This window comes from Pseudophryne corroboree, chromosome 2 (assembly GCF_028390025.1).
Source record: "Pseudophryne corroboree isolate aPseCor3 chromosome 2, aPseCor3.hap2, whole genome shotgun sequence".
Taxonomy (NCBI): domain Eukaryota; kingdom Metazoa; phylum Chordata; class Amphibia; order Anura; family Myobatrachidae; genus Pseudophryne; species Pseudophryne corroboree.
The window spans coordinates 691,922,861-691,949,973 of NC_086445.1; the positions used below are offsets into that span (position 1 = coordinate 691,922,861).

General features: G+C 46.6%; 1 protein-coding gene across 1 annotated transcript in view; it reads left to right on the forward strand.

The window, feature by feature from the left end:
- Positions 1 to 19,611, forward strand: part of LOC135051094 (protein IWS1 homolog) — a 34,516-nt gene extending 14,905 nt beyond the window's left edge. The window contains exons 2-9 of the mRNA XM_063957267.1: positions 2,817 to 2,967; positions 3,300 to 3,382; positions 3,653 to 3,782; positions 6,161 to 6,278; positions 7,606 to 7,717; positions 8,215 to 8,283; positions 17,606 to 17,717; positions 19,285 to 19,611. Coding sequence (XP_063813337.1) covers positions 2,817 to 2,967; positions 3,300 to 3,382; positions 3,653 to 3,782; positions 6,161 to 6,278; positions 7,606 to 7,717; positions 8,215 to 8,283; positions 17,606 to 17,717; positions 19,285 to 19,371 — 862 coding nt within the window. The 3' untranslated portion in view covers positions 19,372 to 19,611. The remainder of the gene's footprint in view (positions 1 to 2,816; positions 2,968 to 3,299; positions 3,383 to 3,652; positions 3,783 to 6,160; positions 6,279 to 7,605; positions 7,718 to 8,214; positions 8,284 to 17,605; positions 17,718 to 19,284) is intronic.
- The last annotated feature ends 7,502 nt before the right edge of the window (positions 19,612 to 27,113 follow it).

A 27,113-nucleotide genomic window follows, 5' to 3' on the forward strand; every position in this document is an offset into this window, starting at 1 on the left:
GGGATCTGTTGGACAAGTGGTCCGGGTCGCATCTTCAGATGCATCGGCGGATAACCCTGTCTCCAAGGGCCAGGGTGTCGCTGTTGTGGTGGCTGCAGAGTGCTCATCTTCTAGGGGGCCGCAGATTCGGCTTACAGGACTGGGTCCTGGTGACCACGGATGCCAGCCTTCGAGGCTGGGGGGCAGTCACACAGGGAAGAAACTTCCAAGGCTATGGAAAAGTCAGGAGACTTCCCTACACATAAATATTCTGGAACTAAGGGCCATTTACAATGCCCTAAGTCAGGCTAGACCCCTGCTTCAACACCGGCCGGTGCTGATCCAGTCAGACAACATCACGGCGGTCGCTCATGTAAACCGACAGGGCGGCACAAGAAGCAGGATGGCGATGGCAGAAGCCACAAGGATTCTCCGATGGGCGGAAAATCATGTGTTAGCACTGTCAGCAGTGTTCATTCCCGGAGTGGACAACTGGGAAGCAGACTTTCTCAGAAGACACGACCTCCACCCGGGAGAGTGGGACTTCATCCAGAAGTTTTCCAAATGATTGTACACCGTTGGGAAAGGCCACAGGTGGACATGATGGCGTCCCGCCTCAACAAAAAGCTACAAAGATATTGCGCCAGGTCAAGGGACCCTCAGGCGATAGCTGTGGACGCTCTGGTAACACCGTGGGTGTACCAGTCGGTGTATGTGTTCCCTTCTCTGCCTCTCTTACCCAGGGTAATGAGAATAATAAGAAGGAGAGGAGTAAGAACTATACTCATTGTTCCGGGTTGGCCAAGAAGAGCTTGGTAACCAGAACTCCAAGAAATGATCTCAGAGGACCCATGGCCTCTGCCGCTCAGACAGGACCTGCTGCAGCAGGGGGCCTGTCTGTTCCAAGACGTACCGCGGCTGCGTTTGATGGCATGGCGGTTGAACGCCGGATCCTGAAGGAAAAGGGCATTCTGGAGGAAGTTATCCCTACGCTATTTAAAGCTAGGAAAGAAGTGAACGCAAACCATTATCACCGCATATGGTGGAAATATGTTGCGTGCTGTGAGGCCAGGAAGGCCCCAAAGGAGAAATTTCAGCTAGGTCGGTTTCTGCACTTCCTACAGTCAGAGGTGACTATGGGCCTAAAATTGGGTTCCATGAAGGTCCAGATTTCGGCTCTATCGATTTTCTTCCAAAATAGAACTGGCTTCACTGCCTGAAGTTCGGACTTTTGTTACGGGAGTGCTGCATAGTCAGCCCCCGTTTGTGCCTCAAGTGGCACCGTGGGATCTCAACGTGGTGTTGGATTTCCTGAAGTCGCATTGGGTTGAGCCACTTAAATCCGTGGAGCTACAATACCTCACGTGGAAAGTGGTCATGCTGTGGGCCGTGGCGTCAGCCAGGCGTGTATCAGAATTGGCGGCTTTGTCATACAAAAGCCCTTATCTGTATTTTATATGGATAAGGCGGAATTGAGGACTCGTTCCCAATTCCTTCCTAAGGTGGTATCAGTTTTTCATGTGAACCAACCTATTGTGGTGCCTGCGGCTACTTGGGACTTGGAGGATTCCAAGTTACTGGACGTAGTCAGGGCCCTGAAAAGTATATGTTTCCAGGACGGCTGGAGTCAGGAAAACTGACTCGCTATTTATCCTGTATGCACCCTACAAGCTGGGTGCTCCTGCTTCTAAGCAGACTATTGCTCGCTGGATCTGTAGCACGATTCAACTTGCACATGCTGCGGCTGGACTGCCGCACCCTAAATCTGTAAAAGCCCATTCCACGAGGAAAGTGGGCTCTTCTTGGGCGGCTGCCCGAGGGGTCTCGGCTTTACAACTTTGCCGAGCTGTTACTTGGTCGGGTTCAAACATTTTTGCAACAGTCTACAAGTTTGATACCCTGGCTGAGGAGGACCTAGAGTTTGCTCATTCGGTGCTGCAGAGTCATCCGCACTCTCCCGCCCGTTTGGGAGCTTTGGTATAATCCCCATGGTCCTTACGGAGTCCCAGCATCCACTTAGGACGTCAGAGAAAATAAGATTTTACTCACCGGTGAATCTATTTCTCGTAGTCCGTACTGGATGCTGGGCGCCCATCCCAAGTGCGGATTGTCTGCAATACTTGTTTATAGTTATTGCCTAACTAAAGGGTTATTGTTGAGCCATCTGTTGAGAGGCTCAGTTATATTTCATACTGTTAACTGGGTATAGTATCACGAGTTATACAGTGTGATTGGTGTGGCTGGTATGAGTCTTACCCGGGATTCAAAATCCTTCCTTATTGTGTCAGCTTTTCCGGGCACAGTATCCTAACTGAGGTCTGGAGGAGGGTCATAGTGGGAGGAGCCAGTGCACACCAGGTAGTCCTAAAGCTTTCTTTAGTTGTGCCCAGTCTCCTGCGGAGCCGCTATTCCCCATGGTCCTTACGGAGTCCCAGCATCCACTACGGGCTACGAGAAATAGATTTACCGGTGAGTAAAATCTTATTATAACCTCTTAATGAGCTGAGTATTATGTACTAGGTACAAATACATGTTACATGTATCTAGGTACATATACCTGTCTGTAGTATTCACACTACTAGACAATCTGTAAGCTTATGGCTGACCGCTACTGTGAAGTCATCAGCTGTGCATCATAGGTCAATTCACTATACAACTGCTTACTAGTCTGAGATTGGGTAGGCACCTATGTTTCTCAATAAACAGGATTTAACTAAAAGCTCAAACTTGGTTTTACACCCTGAAGTTCATTAGTATACATAATTAAACAGGTTTATTGAAATAAGAGTATTGTTACTCATTGCGTGTTACATGTTCCATCCCCTCCTGTCTTTCAGGACTGATTTCAAATCTGACTATGAAATAATGTTAGAGATGAAGAAGAAAATGAATGGTAAAAGGCAGAGGAACCGGGATGGGGGCACTTTCTTAAGCGACGCAGATGATGCAGTAAATGCTATGATTGTGAAGATGAATGAGGCAGCAGAGGTGAGCTGATTATTTGAAATCTCTATCTGAACAATGTATGTGAGATTATTCTTTAACATAATATATTTTTTTATAACCTTTTATTTTAAAAAGATAATCTCTTTTTATTGTGCAAAAAAAGAATCACATATTCTACCAGGACTATAGTTCCAGTGCTCTGATCTGACCTACTGTAGGAGAAGAGGATAGAAGTATTCTAGACTGGAGTTTAAATGATATGAAATGCTGCAAGATTTGCCCTGATTATCAGTAGCCCGAATAGCATTTGTTTTGGATAATAAGCGTTAATTTTAATTCCACCTACATAGGTTAACTAATTTATTTTGTTATAGGAGGATAGGAATCTCAACTACAGCAAGAAACCAGCACTGAATAAGATAACCCTCCTCCCCACTGTAATAATGCATCTGAAAAAGTAAGAATCTCCACATTCAAGGTTGCATAGTGGTGGAACATATGGGTTTCCATATAGGACAGTCACCTTGTCAGCTCTAGGGAGCAAAGATAAAGATAAATAGTGGGTTATGTATGAGACCAGATCAGACGGATCATCTGCTTTAGCTTTTAACTTACTGTAGCATTTCTCGCTGAATGGTATGTATATTTATAGATTTTATAAATTTATTTGGTTATATTATGTACATACGCCTAAAACCTTTCTCACTATTTTTAATCTGTCCATCAGACAAGATTTGAAAGAAACCTTCATTGACAGTGGTGTTATGTCTGCTATTAAAGAGTGGCTCACTCCTCTCCCTGATCGAAGCTTGCCAGCTCTAAAAATCCGGGAGGAACTACTGAAGATACTACAAGAGGTAAGAATGAAAGCCTGAGCATACTCTGCAGAGCAAAAGGAGGGTTATCGCCAGGCCTGCGTGCTAACCGCCCAGCAAGGGCTGCAAAGCAGGGAGGCGCCATGTCGGGTAGGTGCTCTTCCTGCTCTGCTACCTTCAGCTGATGTGCGCTGTCAGCCCCTGTCACACTGTAGGACAGGTAGCAGCAGCACCATCAGCATAAAGAGCAGCGCCCATCTTCCCCTCTTTGGCTCCCTGCCTTCAAGTTCTTTCTGATTGTGCCCATAAGCAAAACTAAGGGGTGGTCCAGGTGTGTACCATAAATGCGCCGCCTGCCCAGTGAAACCAAGAAGACTAAGTTATCAGCTCCTAGTCCTGTCCCGAGCTCCTCCTCCACTGTGGGCTCTTTAAATCAAAGAAATAGCCACGGTGGGCAATCACTGAAAGACTCAGCGATAGAGACTAGAGACCCACGTATAACAGGATGCTGCCTCTCCCTGAAGAAGAGATTAGGCACTGCTTATACTGCAATTATCTGGTGACTGTCGCGGAGGGCTCTCTTCATAACATATAGTCTGTATATGAAGGTTTAATTATCAGGAACCCTACCCTTGTATTTAGATTAGAACATTTTTTTTAATTCTAATAAAGCTATTTTTATAGGCCCCTGCCGTTTAACTGACCTCTCAGTGCTGCTGCCTTCACCCTCCCAGTAACTCCCCCCTCACCATCCCTACCCTCACCCTCCTTGTAACTCCCTGTCAGTACCCCTACCCTCACCATCCCTGTAACTCCAAAGTAGCGGGAGTAAGAAGGGGAAAGAGGGGATGAGGAAAGGGGGTGCCAAAAGACAGGAGGAAAAAGAAGATAAAAATAGCCTCAGCCAGTGCTAGGGATAATAGCTCCAAAAAAAATAAAAAAACATCAACAACGCCGAACGTTACATCTAATTACATCTAGTGTGTGTATATGTGTGTGTGTACATATATATATATATATATATATATATATATATATAATGTGTTTCACTTAAGCTGGCTACATACCTGGCCGACAGTTCAGGTGGTTTGATGGTTGGTCTAATCTGCCGACCAATTTGGTGACTGGTAAGTGCATACACACTTACAAATCGTCCGCACAATGTGTCGTGTCTAACATCACAATGGGGCGGGCATTTCAATGTACCCGCCAAGTTGAGATGTCAGTTGCACGCGGTCTCTGCAGCAAGTGTATTTTTGTAAATATATCAGCCATCGGCTGTGCTGCACAGCCGACTCGTTATGTCTGACAGACGTCATTCACACATGGGTATAACACTTTTAAGTTCTATATAACTCTGATTTGCCAGATATATGGTCCACAGTGGAACGTAGCACCCGTATATAGGTATAATGGAACACTTAGTTATGCATTGTGCTCCATGACGGAACACAGCATCCGCATATAGGTATATAGGGAACTCACAGTTCAGCACAGCACTCCACGGTGGAATGCAGAGTTTATGCGCATGCCCTGTGGAGTGGTGTGGAAGTGTTCCAGTACCTCTATTAATGTAATATGTCATTGCCTAGCAGCACATACGCACTTGTGCAAGTGCATTAATGCAGCATAGTAACGATTGATACCCTTTAGTTTTGATGTTGATTAGTCTTTTATAGACAGAGAAGTGTGACTGCTTGTTTTTGTTTACATGACACTTTATTAACATAAGGCTCATTCAGATTGATCCGTTATTTCAGCCCACAGCAGGTATTTAGCCTCTTCTGGTTGGCGTCTCATGGTGGAATGCAGTATGTTTTGGTGCCATTCTTGAATGTTCTCAAGTATATACTGTATAATAGAAGTTTGCAGGAGGGCGCCAAACACCCTGGCACCAGCCCTGCTTGGTGCTCCCTAATTTTAACCTTTTTTATGCATTGCAGCAGACTCACCGTAAACTGGGTGGGTGGATCCGTGGGACAAGACTTGCAGGCTCAGGTCATACTCCAGTGCAGGCTTTTCTGGGGAAGGGGATACACTGCAACCCTCAATACGCAGACACTGGGCCAAATGTAATAGAGTGAGAGTTTCAAAAAGTGAGAGATTTGGTAAGGTTTTGCAGTTTTTTTTAAAGTGGCAATCATTTACAAAGCAAGATTAACCTGGTTTTGCAGTGTAAATGATTGCCGCTTTAAAAAAACTGAAAAACTTTACCAAATCTCTCTCTTTCTGAAACTCTCACTCTATTACATTTGGCCCTATATGTGTTTATTACTCAGTAAATTGTGTCAGCATTTACATTGCTCCATTATGGCTTAATGCTAAATTATTGGCATTAACTTTTGAGAGGGGAAATTGTTAACAGAATATTTGTTTGCTGAAATTGATAATTTTAAGGGGTTTTTTTTCTTTACCTTCAGCTGCCAGGTGTGAGCCAGGAGACTTTAAAACACAGTGACATTGGCAGAGCGGTTATGTATTTATACAAACACCCCAAAGAGTCCCGACCAAACAAGGATATTGCTGGCAAGCTAATTAGTAAGTCTCTTTTTAAGTATATTCTGTTGCGTATCATCATATGTATTGTTGTTTTTCCTCTGTTTTGAGCTAGCTGGGGGCCACAGGCTAATATTGTTACATGAAAGAGGGCATTTTTTTTTTAAATAAAATAAAAAAATATATATATATCTTTCTTAAGGTGCATATACACGGTGAGATCCTTGCTATGCCCAATTTTGACTATGCGATTTATTTTGAACTCCCCCAGAGAGCACAGACTTTGACTATCTGTTCTTTCAATTTTGTCTATGTGCAATTTTGACTAAGTGCCAATTTTGACTATACTTTGTATACACTATATGGTCAAGATTGACTTGACTGCACAGTCTATCTAGCCTTGCGATACCGACCCTGTGGGAGTGCGCATCAGGATCCAATCGGTATCGCAAGCTGCCTAACACCTTGTGATTTCCACTAACTTTCCTTGTGAGTTTGACTATATAGTCAAAATCAAAAGAGAAATCTCACCGTGTGTACACACCTTTACAACATTTATCTCCACATTGAAGTTTTTTAATGGGAGGGTCATCCTCATATTCTTGTTACAGGAGCGGAGAAGATTTTGCGGATTTATAGCAATGTTTTTGGTCATGTCCACTTATTAGGAGTTTTTGGCTCCAGGTCCAAAAAATCTGCTTAACTATGTACCCACCTAAAAGCAGAGTGGGCTATCTTTGGGTTTATGTCATCAGAACTAAGAATCGTTCCCATGGTAGGCGCTTGCTATTAGCAATAAGTGCAGCAGCCCGTAAAACAATCTTTCATGAGTGGATATCCCCACACTCTGTCATTGTCACTGTGTAAATCTAATTTTTTTTCATCTGTTCCGTATGGATTGGATTGAAATAATACTAGATAGGGAATCCAAAGTAGAATTTTTTTTCATTGAGTGGGAAAGTTACATTTGGGTTGGCGCTGATATGCCGGCGTTTGGGAAGTCGACATTCAGAATACAGACTGTGGCATCCCAATGGAGCGATTGCCAGCTGCAAATAGTCTTTTTATTTCAGTATGAGACTTCTTGTCAGGATAATATTCACTTTTGAGGCTGTTCAGTCTTCAAGATTGCACTCTCAGGACTTTCAGATCAACTTTTTTTAAACTTTAGAACAAATCTTATCTCCGTCTGTCTCAACGCATTTGCAGAGGTGTTACAATTCCTAGTGGATCCATTTATATTCCTGATGCCATCTCCTACTAAAGCACTTTTAGTGACGTTTGAGCCCAAATTAGCGCATGCGTATAGTGTCAATGTGTATAGTATCAATTTAGCTGTAACTGCATCTTTTAAATCTATTACCTTCAGATGAATGGTCACGACCTATTTTTGGATTGAGCTCCAACTTCAAGGGGATGACCAGAGAGGAGAGACAGCACAGGGGTCTGGAGCACATCTCAAAGCGCAGAAGACTGAGCAGGTAAAAATGGCCCACTAACACAATTCTAAGTAGCATATTTTGGTTTGGGAGGTTGTTTGGCAGCGTACAGGTCATTAAAACAGAGATATTAAGTGGAAACCACAAACTTGTCAAAGGATACATTAATTCCTTATAAAATTTTATGAATATAATTCTATTGGTTGTTTGCTTTAAGAATTAAATAAGTAAACTGTGTTAAAAAATAATAATTAGTACATAAAAAACAATTTTATATTGTAAATGTTGAGAGCACATAGCACAGTATTTAATGCTGAACATAGCAATTTTAATGTAGAAAATAACATGTTACTATTGAGTACAGAATATCTATGAAATGTTTTTAAGTTGGACTATTAGCCACACACTTAAATACGTGAGGTTTTTTTTTTTTTATAGACTGACTACTGTAGCAAATACGTTTGTGAATACTTTAATAGAGGAAACATTGTGACATTACTCTTTTGAGTGTTTTGATGATTATTGATCCTATTTTGTAGCATCAGCTCTAGTTCTGGAGGTCAGACACTATGCTGGGACATGGAGAAAGTGCTGACAGGAGGAGAGAAGTATGTACCACTGCATCCTTCTACTGATCTTTCTGATGTGCTTGTTTTCCGCAGAATATATAAGAGTTTCCAAAAGTGCTACTGTAGGAAGCTGCAATAGTGAAAATATTTGATATTCCTTATTTCTGCTGCGGGGTACACTGGGCTCCGGGGGGGGGGGGGGTTGTAGAGTAGGTTCTTGATCCGAGGCACCAACAGGCTCAAAAGCTTTAACTGTTCCCAGAATGCATAGCGCCGCCTCCTCTATAACCCCGCCACCCAGCACAGGAGCTCAGTTTTGTAGTTGGTGCCGCAGATAGCAGGTCTGGGCAGCCCTAAGAAGAGCTTTTTTGAGAAGAAAAGTGAAGACTTGAAGGGCTGTAGCAGTGTGTACATGTCTAGTGACATTCACTGCTGCAGCTCCATCTCTCCCCAGCGGCGCTCTACACTCCCGAGCCCTGGTTGCCGGGTAACTACAGCAGGAGGCTCCGGTTTTCTTCTGGTCAGGCATACACGACGGGGGCTCTCCGGGATCGCGTGGCCGCACTTCGGGAGGTGGTGAGTGGGTCCCGCTCGCAGGACCCGTACTTTATCGCGATCCGGCGTGGTCGGTGGGAGGCGGGCCGCGCGCGCTGGTGGTGGACACTGTAGCAGTACCAGCAATCCCACTAGATCACCAGGACATGGGTGCAGGTCAGGTTTTCCCTTAAAACCTTTTATGTGTAGCCCGCAGTACCTGGTGGTTTTGCCAGCAGAGGGGATAAGGCTTAGACCTGGAGCCCCTCCCCCAGCCCCAGGGCGCCATTTCCAGCAAATTTTCCCGCCCTGGAGCTGCATATCTGTCTGTCCCTCACTCCCTGTCAGTGTTTGGACGCCATTTCTCTCAGCTACACTGTTCCTGGGACTGCTTGGGCAAATCCTCCTGTGTAAAGCCGCCTGGTTGTCAGCGCTGTGACTTTACATGACACTTAAGTATTCTACATGTCAATTAGACAGTGTTAGTTAAGAAAGAGTGCATTTAGTCAGGGTTCTCTGGTACAAGTACCCTGTGATATACATCCAGTTCTTACTGTGCAGTGTTATATCTATTGACTACATAGCTATATATAAGCTGGTCCAGTGCAGTATCATTGTTAGTAATAACCTCTGCATTGTTTAATTGTGACTATATGTGTGTGCATTAGCTTGCTGAGTGGTTTCCATTTCATGTCTCTCACTCAACTTGCTATCCCTATATTCTATAACCTGAGGGGGCTTGGTGCGTCAGGTTTTATATTTATATAGGATTTTCACAAGATATACTTTAATACGTATTTTTCTGTGATTTTAGTCACTATATCTCTCCTGTATCGCTGCTTGTGCTGACTACAGTGCGCAGGGGTTTGGATAAGAGGTATTGTGCTGCTGACAATTGTACTGTTACCTGATACTGCAAGTTATATCATGTCTGCTTCTGAGGGTAACGGTTCTGGGGTTGAACACACTGCCGGTGTTGCTGAAGCCACAGATCCCTATGAGGAGACTATAGCAGCTGTGGGCTCTGGTTCTGGGGGCTCCTTGCCCCCCAGTGGGACTGTGGCAACGGGGGTACATAATGACCCACCGTGGGCTACTTTCTCCACGCTTCTACATACGCTAGTTACTAAACTAACACCCCCTATGGGACCTCCTATGCCGGTGCAACCGTATGTGGTCCTCGCAGCTAACCCGCCGTGGGCGGATAATTTGTCTGCTCAATTGAAGAAGTTGAACCAGTCCTTGACTACTAAAAAGTCTGACCCTCGCCCGCCTAAGACCAAGGAGTCCTCTAAGTGAGCTCTTATCTCCTCACAATCCACTGCTGTCACTGACACCTCGTCTGATAAAGATGGCGCTTACACTGACCCTACAGATTCTGACACAGATACTGCTGATGGGGAGGGTAGTTCACATGTGGATGTTCCTGATCTTTTGGAGGCTATTAAGTTAATTTTACAGATTACGGATGATCCCGAGCCATCCGCCCCTCCTAAGAAACCAGATAGGTTCAAGCATCAGAAGGTGGTTAAACAAGTTTTACCTCACTCTTACCACCTTGTGGATATACGTCAGGAACCCTGGGGAAACCCGGGTAAGAAGTTTGTGCCTCAAAAGAAGATGCTGGCTCGCTATCCCCTCGCGCCAGAGCTGTCTAAAAATTGGGAAACGCCTCCTCCAGTGGACTCACATGTGGCTAGGATGGTGGTTTCCTCAGCTCTACCTGTCACTACCGTCACGTCTCTAAAAGAGCCTACGGATAAACGTGTGGAGGGTTGTCTGAAAGCAATTTACACCCTCACGGGTGCTGCACAAAGGCCCACTATTGCAGCAACATGGGCTGCAGAGGCTATTGAAGCATGGGCCCTAGAGTTAGAAGCTGAAATCTTTTCTGACCATGCTAGACCAGTGGTTCTCAAACTCGGTCCTCAGGACCCCACACAGTGCATGTTTTGCAGGTAACCCAGCAAGTGCACAGGTGTATTAATTACTCACTGACACATTTTAAAAGATCCACAGGTGGAGCTAATTATTTCACTTGGGATCTGTGAGGAGACCTGCAAAACATGCACTGTGTGGGGTCCTGAGGACCGAGTTTGAGAACCTGTGTGCTAGACAATGCTTGTCATATATTGTCACAGCTTCTCACTATATTAAAGAGATGGCTTCTGATGCCGGTATCCTAGCAGCCAAGGCCTCTACTACATCCGTCCTGGCTCGCCGGATATTGTGGCTGAGATCCTGGTCTGTGGATCTGGACTCTAGAAAAACCCTGGAGGTACTCCCTTTCAAGGGAGATATTCTGTTTGGGGAGGACTTAAATAAGATAGTGGCTGACTTGGCTACTGCCAAGTACCGCTCCTTCTGTGTCGAAGGCTAAAGGTACTTCCTTTTGCCCCTTTCGGCCTTCAGGTAAAGCAAAAGGTCAGGCGTAGAACAAGCAGGCCCGCACTTCCAAACCTGGTAAGCCGAAGCCTAAAAGAGCCTGGCCTGCCCGTTAGCCAGCTTCCAAGACCGATAAGCCTGCTGCATGACGGGGCGGGCCTCCCCCTGGGGGATCCCATTGTGGGGGGCCGGCTTCTAAGGTATACCCAGGAATGGTTGAAGACCACTTCAGATGCCTGGGTACGGGAAGTCGTCACTCGAGGTTACGCCATAGGCTTCAAAAACCGACCCCCTCATCGATTTTGCCGGACAGACGTCCCGTTGGACCAGACAAAGGCAAACACTCTACATTTGGTGGTACAGACCCTCCTGGATACAGGAGTTGTAGTACAGGTGCTTCTTGCTCAGAGGGGCCGGGGGTACTATTCTCCGCTGTTTCTGGTCCCGAAACCGAATGGGTCCTCCCGGCCCATTCTCAACCTCAAGGCATTGAACAGGTTTGTGAAAGTTTCCAAGTTCCGTATGGAAACCCTTTGCTCGATAGTTCTGGCCTTGGAAGCTGGGGACTACATGGTCTCCCTGCACATACAGGATGCTTACCTGCATATTCCTATAGCAGTGTCACATCAGCAATACCTGCGGTTTGCGATTGGCAACCTCTATTACCAGTTTCGGGCATTACCTTTTGGTTTAACTACGGCTCCGCGAGTCTACACCAAAGTTATGGCGGTGATGACGGTGGTCCTCTGCCGTCAAGGGGTCAGGATACTGCCGTATCTGGAAGACTTGTTAATCCTGGCAAATTCCCCAGAACTTCTCCTACGTCATCTGGATATGACTGTCCGGTTTCTACAAGCCCACGGGTGGCTCATCAACTGGAAGAAATCCTCCCTGGTCTCTGCTCAGAGCATGGTGCACCTGGGAGCGCTATTGGACACTCACAACCAGCGGTTGTTCTTGTCTCAGGAGAAAGTCCTGAAGCTTCAGGACAGGATTCGTTGCTTCCTTTCTCGTCCGCAAGTGTCGATACATTCGGCGATGCAGGTGCTGGGCCTCATGGTGTCAGCATTTGACATGGTGGAGTATGCTCAATTCCATTCTCGCCCCCTCCAGAGGCTGATTCTAGCCAAGTGGGACGGCCTGCCTCACCGGATCAGGTCTCACATGATCTCATTGACTCCGGAGGTCCGTCTGTCGCTGCACTGGTGGCTCCAGGACCAACGATTGTGCAGGGGCCGTCCCTTCTGGATATCCGACTGGGTCCTGTTGACGACAGATGCCAGTCTAAGAGGTTGGGGCGCGGTGCTGGAGCAACACTCCTTTCAGGGTCGGTGGACCACGGAGGAATCTCTCCTCTCGATCAACATTCTGGAATTGCGGGCGGTCTTCAATGCGTTAAACCTGGCCCAGCATTTAATTCAGAACTGTCCTGTTCAAGTACAATCGGACAACGCCACCACAGTGGCCATAGGCGTGCGCAGAACATTTTATTAGGGGGTGCACCATCGGAGGGGTGTGTTTAGCATCGCCTATTGGGCGTGTTTAGCACCGCCTATTGGCACTCAATGCAATAAATATCACATACCACAAGGGACATGGCCACTACAAATGGGGGGTGTCAACATGACACGCCATCTGTTTCTAATCACTCTGGGAGCATTACTTTCCCTTCCATATGCACCTTGCCTATATGGTGGTTTCGTACAACTGGGAACCTCTAAAGAAATGTCCTCCCTGGTAAGACTGCGTCTTCAGTCGATAATCACTATTCATGTGTGAAATTACATGGTCCACAAGATGCCTGTTTGTGCAGGAATATAACTAAGATCATCATCATGCAACAGAGGTTCAACCAGACTCGTGTCACCTCCTGCCCCCTTTGTCTCTCAGCCACACCATCTCCTCTCTGCGTCATCCTTTAACACCCACCATCATCCCCTCCCTGTGCCGCCTGTCATCCACACCATCATTTCATGCCTGTGTCTCCTTGCCACTCTCACAATCCACCTCAATTTGTGTCTCTCAGCCTGCCTCTTCACTCTGTAGTGCCCCTTACACAATGCCGATACTTGCAGTGCCCCTTACACAATGCCCATAGTAGTAGTGCCTCTTATACAGGGGCAGATCCAGAAAAAAAATTACAAGGGGGCACCAAAATGGGGAAGGGGGAGGTTCTTTTGCACGTGCTCCTTGAAAAGTGGGTGTGGCCTTACAACAAGGGGCGGTAGGCAGTAAGGTCTGGTAGGTGATGGTGAGTGTCTGTGGAATGATGTTGTGGGCAGTGGTGCAAGTAGAGAAAATGTCTTAGTGGTACTTTCAGCAAAAAAAAAAAAAACTTGGCTACTGGAAACAGGGACATATCAGCATGACACGCCACCCGTTTTCGGCACTACGGGAGCATTCCTTTTCATTCTATTCCAAATACACCTTACCTACATATTGGTTTCACAGCAACGGGGAACCTTTGAAGAAACAGATCCTCTCAGGGAAGACAGTGTCTTCAGTCGGTATTCATTATTCATGTAGGAGATAAGCTGGTCCAGAAGATGCCTGTTTGTGTAGGAATATAACCAATGCAGCATCAAACAAAGGTTCAACCAGACTCATGCCTCCTGTGTTACTCCATGCCCCCCGTACCCACTCCAGCCCCACACTCTGCGTCCCTCAGCCTGCCCCACACTCAGCCTGCCCCACACTCTGCGTCCCTCAGCCTGCCCCACACTCTGCGTCCCTCAGCCTGCCCCACACTCTGCGTCCCTCAGCCTGCCCCACACTCTGCGTCCCTCAGCCTGCCCCACACTCTGCGTCCCTCAGCCTGCCTCACACTCTGCGTCCCCCAGCCTGCCCCACACTCTGCGTCCCCCAGCCTGCCCCATACTCTGCGTTCCCCACATTCTTCCTCCCTCAGCCTGCCCAACACTCTGCGTCCCTCAGCCTGCCCCACACTTTGCGTCCCTCAGCCTGCTCCACACCCTGCGTCCCTCAGCCTGCCCCACACTCTGCGTCCCCCACATTCTTCCTCCTTCAGCCTGCCCCACACTCTGCGTCCCCCACATTCTTCCTCCTTCCGCCTGTCCCACACTCTGCGTCCCCCACACGCTGCGTCCCCCACACTCTACCTCTCTCAGCCTGCCCCACACTCTGCAGCCGCCACTTTCTTCCTCCCTCAGTCTGCCCCACACTCTACATCCCTCAGCCCCCCCTCATGTGCCTTTCATCCTCCCTCTCTGTCAGCTCTCCTGTCTCTCATCATCCCCCTCTTTGTCTCCCAGCAGTCTTCTGTGTCAGCTTCCCTCTGTTTTATCCACCTCCCATTACTGCCTCTCCCCCCATCCCCCTTCACACACACACACACACACACACACACACACACACACACACACACACACACATATGAAGTGGCCCGTCAGCCCAGACCACTGAAGATGCACACAAGCGCTGGGTCAGAGGCTTGGTGCAGAGACGCAGAACAATTCAACTGAACGACGGGGGCAGAGGACTTTTGAATATGACACTGCCTGTACACATGGCCACCCACCACCACTGCACAGTACTTACTAGAGCCCCGCTCCAACCCCGTCTGCTGCCCGAAGCTCCTCAGTCCTCGCGCTTAGTATAGGAGAGACGTCATGACGTTATGACGTCTCTCCCTTCACACACCACAGGAGCCGGAAGGCGGAACACGGGGGTGAGCTTGAGCCTACGGCTTCAGTGCGGGCAGGGGGGAGAGGAGGAATCAATACACGTGAGCTGCAGGCGGGGGGTGCCTGTGTGCACCAGGCACCCCCCGTGCGCACGCCTATGACAGTGGCTTACATAAATCATCAAGGCGGCACTCAAAGCCATTTGGCAATGAAGGAAGTCTCACGGATTCTACACTGGGCGGAACGCCATCTACCAGCCATATCGGCAATATTCATTCCGGGAGTCCTGAATTGGGAAGCAGACTTTCTCAGTTGTCAGGATGTACACGCCGGAGAGTGGGGCCTCCATCCAGAAGTGTTTCAACTCCTAGTAGAAAAGTGGGGCCATCCAGACGTAGATCTGATGGCGTCTCGACACAATCACAAGGTTCCGGTCTTCGAAGCAAGGACAAGGGATCCTCAAGCAGCATTCGTGGATGCGCTGGCGGTGCCGTGGAGGTTTCGGCTGCCGTACGTGTTCCCTCCGGTGTCACTCCTGCCCAGGGTAATTCGGAAGTTCTAGCAAGAAAGAGGAATTCTGCTTCTCATAGCTCCAGCGTGGCCCAGACGGCACTGGTTCTCAGACCTGCACGGCCTATCGTCAGAGTGTACAATTCTACTTCCACAATGCCCAGACCTCCTCGTTCAGGGCCCCTGTGTCTACCAGGACCTAGCCCAGCTGTCTTTGACGGCGTGGCTCTTGAAGCTTCCATCTTGAGGGCTAAAGGGTTTTCTGAGGCGGTCGTTCAAACTATGTTGCGGGCCCGGAAACCGGCTTCTGCTCTGATTTACTATAGAGTCTGGCATTCTTACTTTGTTTGGTGCGCATCTAACCGTTCTGATGCATCCAAGTTTAGTATAGCCAAGCTGTTGGCCTTTCTTCAGCAGGGCCTGGACTTAGGCCTGCGTCTGGCCTCCCTCAAGGTTCAAATATCTGCCTTGTCGGTGTGGTTTCAGAGAAAGATTGCAACCTTACCTGATGTGCATACCTTTACTTAGGGCATGTTGTGTATCCAACCTCTCTATGTCCCGCCTGTGGCGCCTTGGGACTTGTCGGTGGTTTTGGAGGCGTTACAAGAGTCTCCGTTTGAACCTCTTGATTCAGCTGATCTTAAGTGGCTTTCCCTTAAGGTGGTGTTTCTGCTGGCTATTGCTTCAGCTAGAAGAGTGTCGGATTTGGGTGCCTTGTCTTGTAGTTCCTCATATCTGGTATTTCACCGTGACCGGGCGGTTCTTAGGACTAGTCCCGGATATTTACCTAAGGTGGATTCTTCGTTCCACCTTAACCAGGAGATTGTGGTTCCGGCACTTGTTTCTCCTGATCTGTCTCCCAAAGAGCGGTCTTTGGATGTGGTACGGGCTTTCCGTATCTATGTGAAGAGAACTACTTCTATTAGGAAATCTGATTCTCTCTTTGTGCTGTTTGAATTTCACAAACGGGGCTGGTCTGCTCACAAGCAAACTTTGGCCAGATGGATTAGAATGGTGATTGCACATGCTTATGTGAGGGCTGGTCTATCAGCTCCTGCTCACATTACGGCCCATTCTACTCGGCCTGTTGGACCTTCTTGGGCGGCCCGCCGTGGTGCGACCCTTGAACAATTGTGCAAGGCGGCTACGTGGTCCTCTGTGAACACGTTCATAAGGTTCTATGCCTTCAATACTGCCGCTTCCCAGGATGCTTCCTTTGGACACCGGGTTCTTGTGCCCGCTACAGTGCGTCCCCTCCCATAAGGAACTGCTTTAGGACACCCCCTATGTCTTTCCTTGTGGAGCCCAGTGTACCCCGCAGCAGAAAACGAGTTTTATGGTAAGAACTTACCTTTGTTAAAACTCTTTCTGCGAGGTACACTGGGCTCCACAAGGCGCCCACCCTGACGCACTTAGCTTCTTTGGGTTGGTATGGCATTAGCCGCTGACACTTCTCCTGTTGTGAGAGTGTGGTGTATGTGGCTACTAACCGTTGTCGTCTCTTTTCCTGCTACTGCATTGGGCTGGTTAACTAAAAACTGAGCTCCTGTGCAGGGAGGCGGGGTTATAGAGGAGGCGACGCTATGCATTCTGGGAACAGTCAAAGCTTATGAGCCTTTTGGTGCCTCGGATCAAGATCCTACTCTACCCCCCCCCCCCCCCCACCCCCCTATGTCTTTCCTTGTGGAGCCCAGTGTACCTCGCAGAAAGAGTTTTAACAAAGGTAAGTACTTACCATAAAACTTGTTATTATACTATGGAATTTCAGCACTTTTTTTTTTTCTGCTCCTCTTTTCCATAGTATCACTACCTCATAATATGTACTAATACAGTCTCAGAAATACTATGTCTGCAGAAACGCACATGTGGTCCTCTGCACTTAGCTATGGGTGGAACATACTGAATGGTCTCCGTCTGCTTGTGTGTGTGTGTGTGTGTGTGTGTGTGTGTGTGTGTGTGTGTGTGTATATATATATATATATATGTTTCTTTATATTTTTGCAGGGTTAAAGAAATGTTTGTTGGGTTACTTTATAGTTCCTTAACATAATCTATACATGTATACAGATATTAGTTTATAGAACTTACTCCATTTGCATGAACTATACATGTATACAGATATTAGTTTGTAGAACTTACAAACAGCTTATTCCATTTACATGAACTATACATGTATACAGATATTAGTGAATAGAACTTACTAACAGCTTATTTATTTTTGTGTACTTCTCGAAGTTAAGTTAACTTTGGCTTCAGTTTGACTTTAGTTGGGGTTATCTTCTGTTTAGGGCATTACGACCAGGTGACCCAGGTTTTTGTGCCCGCGCTCATGCTCCCCTGCCTTCCAACAAAGATTATGTGGTCCGTCCACAGTGGAATGTGGAAATGGAATCCCCACGGGTAAGATCAATGATTATGTTATACTGTTGATTAGATACAATGACCACATCTCACAGTTGTAATTTTCTTCCCTTTCTTGTAACTCAGGGATGGAGAACCTTTGGCCCTCCAGCTGTTGCTGAACTGCACATACCAGCATGCCCTGCAACAGTTTTGCAATTTGGCCATGCTAAAACTGTTACAGGGCACGCTGGGATGTGTAGTTTAACAATAGCTGGAGGGCTAAAGATTCCCCATCCCTGTTATAACTGTTCTGCTTAATTATCTGTGGATTCAGTGGTCTAGTTTTAGTTTGAGTTGGGCTCATATCTCTGTTTTGAGGAAATTTCTTTCTACTCTATTTCTTTTTCCTTAATACCTTTCTGTGCCCTTTTTTTCCTTCCTCCTTTACACTTTCCTTTTACCTAATATGGTGGAATCCTGATTAATTTGGAGGTCCCCGGAAAGGTATAATCCGCCTGGAGAAGCACAAGAGACAATTTGCTCAACAGAAAAGACTCAGCATTGAGGGAAACAGGATTCCCCTGTGATGTAGAGCTCTCCATGAGACATATCCTCACATAACCCCTCTCCCAGTGTCAGCAGGCAATGGGTGTGCTCTGCATCCACCTGATTTTTCTTCTCAAGTCACTAACAGTACTAGGTCAGACTCTTCCTTTTTAATTCTTGAGGCAAATTAACACATTCTGATTAACACCCATATTAACAAATAGATAAATTACACCCAACTGTAAGTAAACCACAGCAACTAGTTACTTACAAATGTGCCCTCATATGTCTATCCTCAATACACCATGCAGCGGGAGATGCCCGGTTGCCAGTGAGCTGACAGGTCCCATGCAACTCCGCTAGCATCAGGCATCTTTTTTTGCCGAAAATGTGTCTTGGACGCAACATGATGCAGCCTTGACACACCAGTGGACTGTGCTGATTAATGTGATGTGCGACACTTGTATATCTGTGTGCAAGTGTGTCTGTAATTGAAGCACAACAGAAATTGGTAAGGTAAAAAACCGGTCAATGCATAGTAGCACTTCATATGTGGATTCAGAGACTCTGATATACAAGTGTTGCATATCAAATTAATCAGCACAGTCTCATGATGCATACTAGCCATGTCGTGTTGCGTCTAACGCCTGGCGCTAGCAGATTATCACGGGACCTAGAATGCCAAGAGTGGCTGCTTGGAGCGACTGAAGTGAAGATGTATGAGGACGCAACTGTACTACTAACTTTCACCTTCCTGTTACTGAAGTCCTGTTTGGCAATCAGCTAAAATGTCACTGATTGTTAATGATGGACTTTATGTACACCTTTGGGAGTAATGTAGACCTCATCTGTCATCTTCCTATGTGATTATAATTCTAGAGGCACTATTGGTGCCAGATATTAAGGTGTATGTATAGTTGGCTGTCCTAATAAAAATGCATGCACTACCAGCTGCAATAAGGAGATGCTGACTTGCATGTGTCCTTGATCTCTGAAAAAGCAATTATGCTCTAGTCATTGTTACATTTTGGCTGCAAATGGTAAAAACCCACTTACAAGTTCTCCTCCTTTTTATCAGTACCAGAGAGGCGCAAAGAAAGGTGTGAGCCAATTGGACAAACTGATGAGGAAGTTCGCAGACAAACCGTTCTTCCCATGCTGTTAAGCATCCAGCTAGTGATTGGGCTCTTAATGAACTTGCTGGAATTGAATTAGATTCTTATGAGCCTTTTGCTATAATACTAACAAAAAAAACAAAAAAATCTTTCCTCTGTAAATGTGTTGCAGGAGACCTTGGCCTCTCCTGCTTACTGACTCTAATTCCTCTCACTAGCCCTTTTGGGGTTTTATTCAATGCTGATGTTTGTACAGGTCAATTTCTCTTTGTACCTCAGTGTCTGGATTTTGGACAATAAAATTCTGTCTTGGTTTTTCTAAACCGGTTTAAGACTGTTCAAATCATATTGTTAGGTTTAATATACAGATAAAAGGCTTGAAAAGATGTGTGGTATAGAAGTCTGAAGGGGATCTTGCAACGCACAACTCTTCATCCTAACATATTCAAGGTATTATTGTGTCAGTTAAGTGATGTTAAAAAATTATGGGGCAGATGTATTAACCTGGAGGAGGCATAAGGAAGTGATAAATCAGTGATATGTGCAAAGTGTTAAAGGCACCAGCCAATCAGTTCCGATATGTAAATTAACAGTTAGGATCTGATTGGCTGGTGCCTTTAGCACCTTGCACATATCACTGGTTTATCACTTCCTTATGCCTTCTCCAGGTTAATACATCTGCCCCAATATTTGAGTACCATAGATCTAATGGTGATCAAGGAAAAAGGTGTACTGTTCTCTTCTGTGCCATTAGCTCTTCTGACTCACGTATGGTTCTTAGTATTTTGGAATGCCATTGGAATCAGGGAGCTCTGCTTGTTCAGAATCCCGGCAATCCTCTCCAGAGGTAAGTACAGTGGTTAGGGTTAGGCATTTGGGGGATTGTTAGGGCTAGGCTTCAAGGGTAGGGGAGGTTAGGGCTAGGCTGCAGTAGGGGGGACCTACAGTTAGGCTGCCAGAGGGGTGGGCTAGGGTAGGGTTAGGGTGAAAATACTTACATGGTTGTGTCGGAATCAGCCAGTATTTTATACAAAGCCTAGATGCCAGAGCCCTTCTCTAACATCAAATCCTCAATGTGATATTTTGCTTACAATAGATTTAGCATAAATATTACAGGAATGGAAGTACGAGAGTGAAATTACAAATCACCCTTTACCTTCTCCACTCCCTACATCTCTTTTTCCACATTTGACTCATACTTGACACACTGGCATATGGTATTAACTATGCCAAGCCAAAAGCCCATCCTCTTACATATGTTTGACAACGATAGATGAGTATTAGTGTAAAATGTAACATTTCCAATATGTACCGCCATGCAAAGAGAGTCTTCCGATTTTGTTTAATTTTATCATAAAGAGTATGTGCACACATGGGGGGCTTTCATATTTCAATTATGCCACGCTCCCCCTGTTGGGTGTCTACGAATTGGTGTCTATCAGAGCTATTCAATTATTGTCCCGATCAGATGCCTATTAGCCATTGCAGTCACTTTTTTTTTTTAGTCTCCGGAAGTGGGAGAAAAAAATGTGTGATAGCCTTCGTAGTTTTTGCGCCCAAATTGCCAAACCTGGGCTGTAGACTCTCAATCAAGATCTTTAGAGGGGTTTTGCTGCCTTGCCTGGCTAAACACGAAGCTGCCAGGCGCGTTAACTACTAATAGGGAACAACTGAATAGCTCAGATTCCCATTTGTATAGATGTCCAGGAGGGGGCGCTCAGCACAATTGAATTGCACCCATGATGTGCCGTATACTATTTCAGGGAGAAGACAAGTTGCAGCAATAAAAATTTATCTTTTCAGTTTCAGAAATACATTATACAATATGTTTAGATAGCTTTCCTATCTAAGGTTAAAGATCTCCACCATAGTTAGAACTACATATAGTGGGGCATAGGGCTTCCCGAATAGTATTGCGCTACCCATTTAAGCCAACTTGCGGCCTGCTTTGACAATCCCTTTACGCCTAGCTGAATCCAAATTGAAACAACTACTTATGATGTTTGAATGAAGTTCGTATTGGGCTAAGGTCATACAGCACTATGGTTGGTCCATAACAGCAGATAGGCAAATTCTGTAGTCTTCCGTAGACATAATTAAAAAAGATAATTAAATTGACAATATTACTATTTCCCTAACACCAATATAAGAAGGACTTCATGGGTTTTTTCCCCTGCGTGATTCATCCTCAAATAGTCACCAACAGTAAAAAATTACGGTGTCAGGAATCTGCATTCTCCATCGTATCACTTACTGTGGAACTACAGGTTCCAGCAGTTCAGTTCCAGTTCCAGTTTTCAGTCTACTGCAGCCTGTGTTAGGCGCCGGGGTCCGCTCGTCGGTGCGGCCCGGCGCCTAGCAACCAGGGACGCCGTGCGCGTACAGCCGCCGGCTCCCTGGCAACGCTAGACGCCGGGCGCACGGAGCCGCTCTGACCTTAGCAACGGGGACGCCACGTTCGGCCGCGTTCCCCGTTGCTGGGTCTGTTCTAATTATATTTTGGTGTGCTGGCCGTGCAGCATGCAAGCTGCACGGCATTACCTGAGATTACCTTGTCTGGATCCTGATTGGAGGGTTCCTGAATAAAGGCACTCTCAGGACTTCTTACAGACGCCGGTGATAGCTTCCTGTTTGCCTGTGTCAGCTACAGAGAGTTTCCAGTCCTGCTCTATCCGGTTGTTCCTGTCCTCAGTGATCCTGTACTCGGAAGTTTGTCATCTATTCCTGGAGTCTGACCGAGCCCCTTTAACATCCTGTGGTGTTCGTGAGTCGCGGCGCAGCCGTGTGTTGCGGCTTGTCCGCTTACTGTTTATTATTTAGTTTATTTGTGTTCTGGAGCTTTTGCGGAGGATTCCGCTCCCACAGATCCACTCTGGTATCCAGCGGTGCTGGATAGGAGTAACGGATCAGTGGATCTTTGGTTGTCCTTTTCCCTGGCGGCTAGTCCGCACATACCTTTGGTTTAAATTAGTTAGCTTGTAACCCCTGGCCTGGTTGCTTAGTCAGAGGGCCCCTTGTTATCACCCTGTCTCGGATTTCCCTTTGTCTCCCATTAAGACCTGCGGGGGCATCGGGGTTGGGCAGACATAATCCGCCCTTCGAACGCGGCTGCCATGGGCTCAAGCAACCATAGTCTCGCAGGGGATTTCTGATAACACGGGCGAGACAACGGAGTTAGGGCGCCAGGGGTTACTAGGCTCTCCTGCTCCCACAACCTGCATATCTTCCCAGTACTCAGACCTCTGCCATAAGATCACCTCTGGTCTGGAGTACGGGAATCATAACATTATCACCGGCCAGACAAAAGAAAAAATTTAAATTAACAGGAGTTAATCTTTTTTTTCACTTATTCAGTTGGGAGATTTTGTCGGCCTCATGAATCCCGCCGGTGTTGGGCCAAATCCTGGCCAGCTTCTAGTTAGTCAGATTCAAGAACTTACTCAGATGGTTCAGGATCTGTCCCTCCGGGTGAGGTCACAGGAAGATCTGTTACGGACTTCCCCGAGGGTCATCCCTGAACCAAAAATGCATCTGCCTGACCGTTTTTCTGGGGATAGAAAACAGTTTTTTAATTTTAAAGAGTCTTGTAAACTTTATTTTCGTTTAAGACCAGTCTCCTCAGGTATGGAGGCTCAGCGGGTTGGAATTATTATTTCTCTGCTTCAGGGGGATCCTCAGACCTGGGCTTTTGGTTTAAAGACAGACGATCCGGCCTTATCGTCTGTAGACGCCTTTTTAAAATCTTTAGGGCTATTGTATGACGACCCTGATAGAGAGGCGTCCGCTGAGAGTCAGTTGCGTGCTCTTAGACAGGGTAGGAATCCCGCAGAGAGTTATTGTACGGAGTTTCGCCGTTGGTCGAACGACTGTGGATGGAATGACCCAGCCCTACGCAGTCAGTTTCGCCTCGGCTTATCTGAATCTATAAAAGACAGTCTCCTTCAGTATCCCGCTCCTGAGACTCTCGATAAACTCATGGAGCTCTCTATTAAGATAGATCGTCGGCTCAGAGAGCGGAGGGCTGAAAAAGGGGCATCTGTCGGGTCTACTCCGTGTGTTCTTTCCATTCCTGTAGACATGGAGGAGCCTATGCAGATAGGTCTTTCCAAATTGTCTCCTGAAGAAAGAACCAGGAGGCAAAATTCTGGTCTTTGTTTATACTGTGGAGGTAAGGGACATTTTGCCCGTAGTTGTCCGAACAAGTCGGGAAACTTCCTGACCAAGTGAGTTGTGAGGGGGTTCACTTTGGTCTGCAGCTTATCTCCTCAAATAATTCACTGTTAGTTCCTGCTAAAGTTTCCTTTGGCAGCCTCTGTTCCTCGGTCTCTGCTTTTGTGGACAGTGGAGCTGCAGGGAACTTTATGGATTTAACATGGGCCAAGGCCTTAGGTATTCCTCAGTTAACCTTGGGTAGGTGTGTCACCATGCATGGTTTAGATGGGAGTCCCTTGTCCAATGGGGTTATTTCTCTATGCACACCTCCTGTTTTACTCTCGGTAGGAGCTCTGCATTCTGAAAAGATTGAGTTTTTCCTTACCCATTGTCCAGCAGTTCCTGTGGTTCTGGGTCACCCTTGGCTGGCCTTTCATAATCCCATCATTGATTGGCAGTCGGGGGAGATCTTACAATGGGGTACCATCTGTAATAAAGAATGTATTACGCTTCCTATCCGAGTAGCTGCCGCCGTTCCCGCACCCATTCCTGGGGAATACCAGGATTTTGTTGATGTATTTTCCAAGGGCAATGCGGATATTCTGCCTCCCCATAGGCCTTATGATTGTGCCATTGAGCTAATTCCTGGTGCCACGTTGCCTAAAGGAAGGTTATATGCATTGTCTGGTCCTGAAACTGTGGCCATGAATGAGTATGTGAAAGAAAGCCTTGGGAAAGGATTTATCAGGCCATCTAAATCCCCTTTAAGTGCAGGTTTCTTCTTCGTAGAGAAGAAGGATGGTTCACTCAGACCCTGCATTGACTTTAGAGCTTTGAATAAAATCTCAGTAAAGAATACTTACCCTCTGCCGCTGATCTCTGTCCTCTTTGATCAGCTACGTTCGGCTGTGATTTTTTCTAAGATTGACCTGAGAGGAGCATATAACCTCATCAGAATCAAGTCAGGGGATGAGTGGAAAACGGCATTCAGTACTCAGTCAGGCCACTATGAGTATCTGGTTATGCCATTTGGCCTGTCTAACGCTCCGGCAGTTTTCCAGGATCTCATTAACGATGTGCTCCGTGAATTTCTTGGAAGATTCGTTGTAGTCTACTTAGACGATATTTTGATATATTCTGACTCTGTAGAACAACATGTTACCCAGGTGCGTCAGGTTCTAAAGAAATTACGTGAAAATCACCTATATGCCAAGCTGGAGAAGTGTGAATTTCATGTCACGGAGGTATCCTTTTTAGGGTACATTATTTCCCCTCGGGGATTCCGTATGGAACCAAAGAAGCTCCAAGCCATCCTTAGTTGGGCGCAACCCACCAACTTAAAAGCAATTCAGCGCTTTTTAGGGTTTGCGAACTACTATAGAATATTTATTCACTCTTTCTCTGACCTAGTTGCTCCCATTGTGGCACTGACTAAGAAGGGAGCAGATCCTACCAATTGGTCACGTGAAGCTGAGTTATCTTTTCAGGCCTTGAAACAAGCCTTTGTCTCAGCCCCTGTCCTTAGACATCCCAACCCAGAATTGCCTTTCATTGTTGAGGTTGATGCCTCGGAGGTTGGAGTAGGGGCTATCCTTTCTCAGAAGGATCCGGATTCCCTTGAATTACATCCTTGTGCCTTTATGTCCAGGAAATTCTCATCTGCAGAATCCAACTACGATGTTGGTAACCGGGAATTGCTGGCTATTAAATGGGCTTTCGAGGAGTGGAGGCATTGGCTTGAAGGAGCGACTCATACCATTTCAGTTTTGACTGATCACAAAAATCTTCAATACATTGAATCAGCTAAACGACTGAATGCCCGGCAGGCTCGTTGGGCTTTATTTTTTACTCGTTTCAAATTCATTATCACCTTCAGGCCAGGTTCCAAGAATACTAAGGCAGATGCCCTGTCACGCAGTTTTCTTCCAGTTCAAGACAACAGTCCTGTTACTCCCATACTTCCGTCTTCAGTCATTCGGGCAGGCCTCACACAGGATGTATTTACCCAGTTAAAGCTGCTTCAACATCAAGCTCCTGGAAATACTCCTGCTGGTCGTCTTTTTGTCCCTGAGTTTTTGAGAGCAACTGTTTTGACGGAGTTTCATGATAGCAAAATTGCCGGGCATCCGGGAATCGCTAAGACTTTGGAATTAGTCTCCCGCTCAGTATGGTGGCCTGGTCTTTCCAAAGACATTAAAGAGTTTGTTTTTTCGTGTCAGGTCTGTGCACAGCATAAAGTTCCCCGTTCTTTGCCTATAGGTCAACTTATGCCCTTGAATGTTCCTCTTAGGCCATGGTCGCATATCTCCATGGATTTTGTGGTGGACCTCCCTCTGTCAGCCGGATGCCGAGTCATATGGGTGGTAGTGGACCGTTTTAGCAAAATGGCCCATTTCATTGCTCTTCCCCGATTGCCATCTGCCCAGGGATTGGCAGTCTTGTTCCTCCGCCATGTTTTCAGACTCCATGGCTTACCCACTGATATTGTTTCTGATCGGGGTCCACAAATCATTGCACAATTTTGGAAGTCTTTTTGTGCTTCGTTAAAGATGAAATTATCTTTAACGTCCGGCTATCATCCCCAATCCAATGGGCGAGTTAACCAATCTCTAAAACAATATTTGCGTTTGTACTCGGCCAAACTCCAAAATGACTGGTCTGAGTTTCTTCCATTGGCGGAGTTTGCTTATAATAATGCCTGTCATTCCTCCACCAATGTGTCTCCATTTTTTGCAGTTTTTGGTTTTCACCCCAGAGCTAATTCATTTTTTCAACATTCCTCTGTCTCCTCTCTGGCCCTGACCTCTCATCTTAAACTTATTTGGAGAAAAGTGCACCTGGCTCTCAGAAAAGCAGCATTCCGGGAAAAAAAAATTTCTGACAGGCTCCGGCGGCCGTGCACTTTTAAAGTAGGAGACAGGGTGTGGTTGTCGACTCGCAACATTAAACTTCGACAAACCTCAGCCAGATTGGGTCCTAGATTTATTGGACCATTTCACATTATCAAAAAAGTCAATCCAGTTGCTTTCCGGTTACGTTTACCAAAAACTTTGCGGCTCGGAAATACCTTCCATTGCTCATTGCTGAAACCATATGTTTCGTCTAGTAGATTTCCTCGTAAAATATCTCAGGGGAGATCACCAATAAATGTACAGGGTCAGCAGGAGTTCTTGGTGGAGAAGGTTCTCGATTCCAAGTTGTCCCGGGGTCGGCTTTATTTTTTGGTACATTGGAGAGGTTATGGGCCAGAGGAAAGGTCTTGGGTCCTGGATGAGGATCTTCATGCCCCGAGGCTCAAAAGGGCATTTTTTCGAGAATTTCCTCAGAAACCTGGCTTTAGGGGTTCCTTGACCCCTCCTCAAGGGGGGGGTACTGTTAGGCGCCGGGGTCCGCTCGTCGGTGCGGCCCGGCGCCTAGCAACCAGGGACGCCGTGCGCGTACAGCCGCCGGCTCCCTGGCAACGCTAGACGCCGGGCGCACGGAGCCGCTCTGACCTTAGCAACGGGGACGCCACGTTCGGCCGCGTTCCCCCTTGCTGGGTCTGTTCTAATTATATTTTGGTGTGCTGGCCGTGCAGCATGCAAGCTGCACGGCATTACCTGAGATTACCTTGTCTGGATCCTGATTGGAGGGTTCCTGA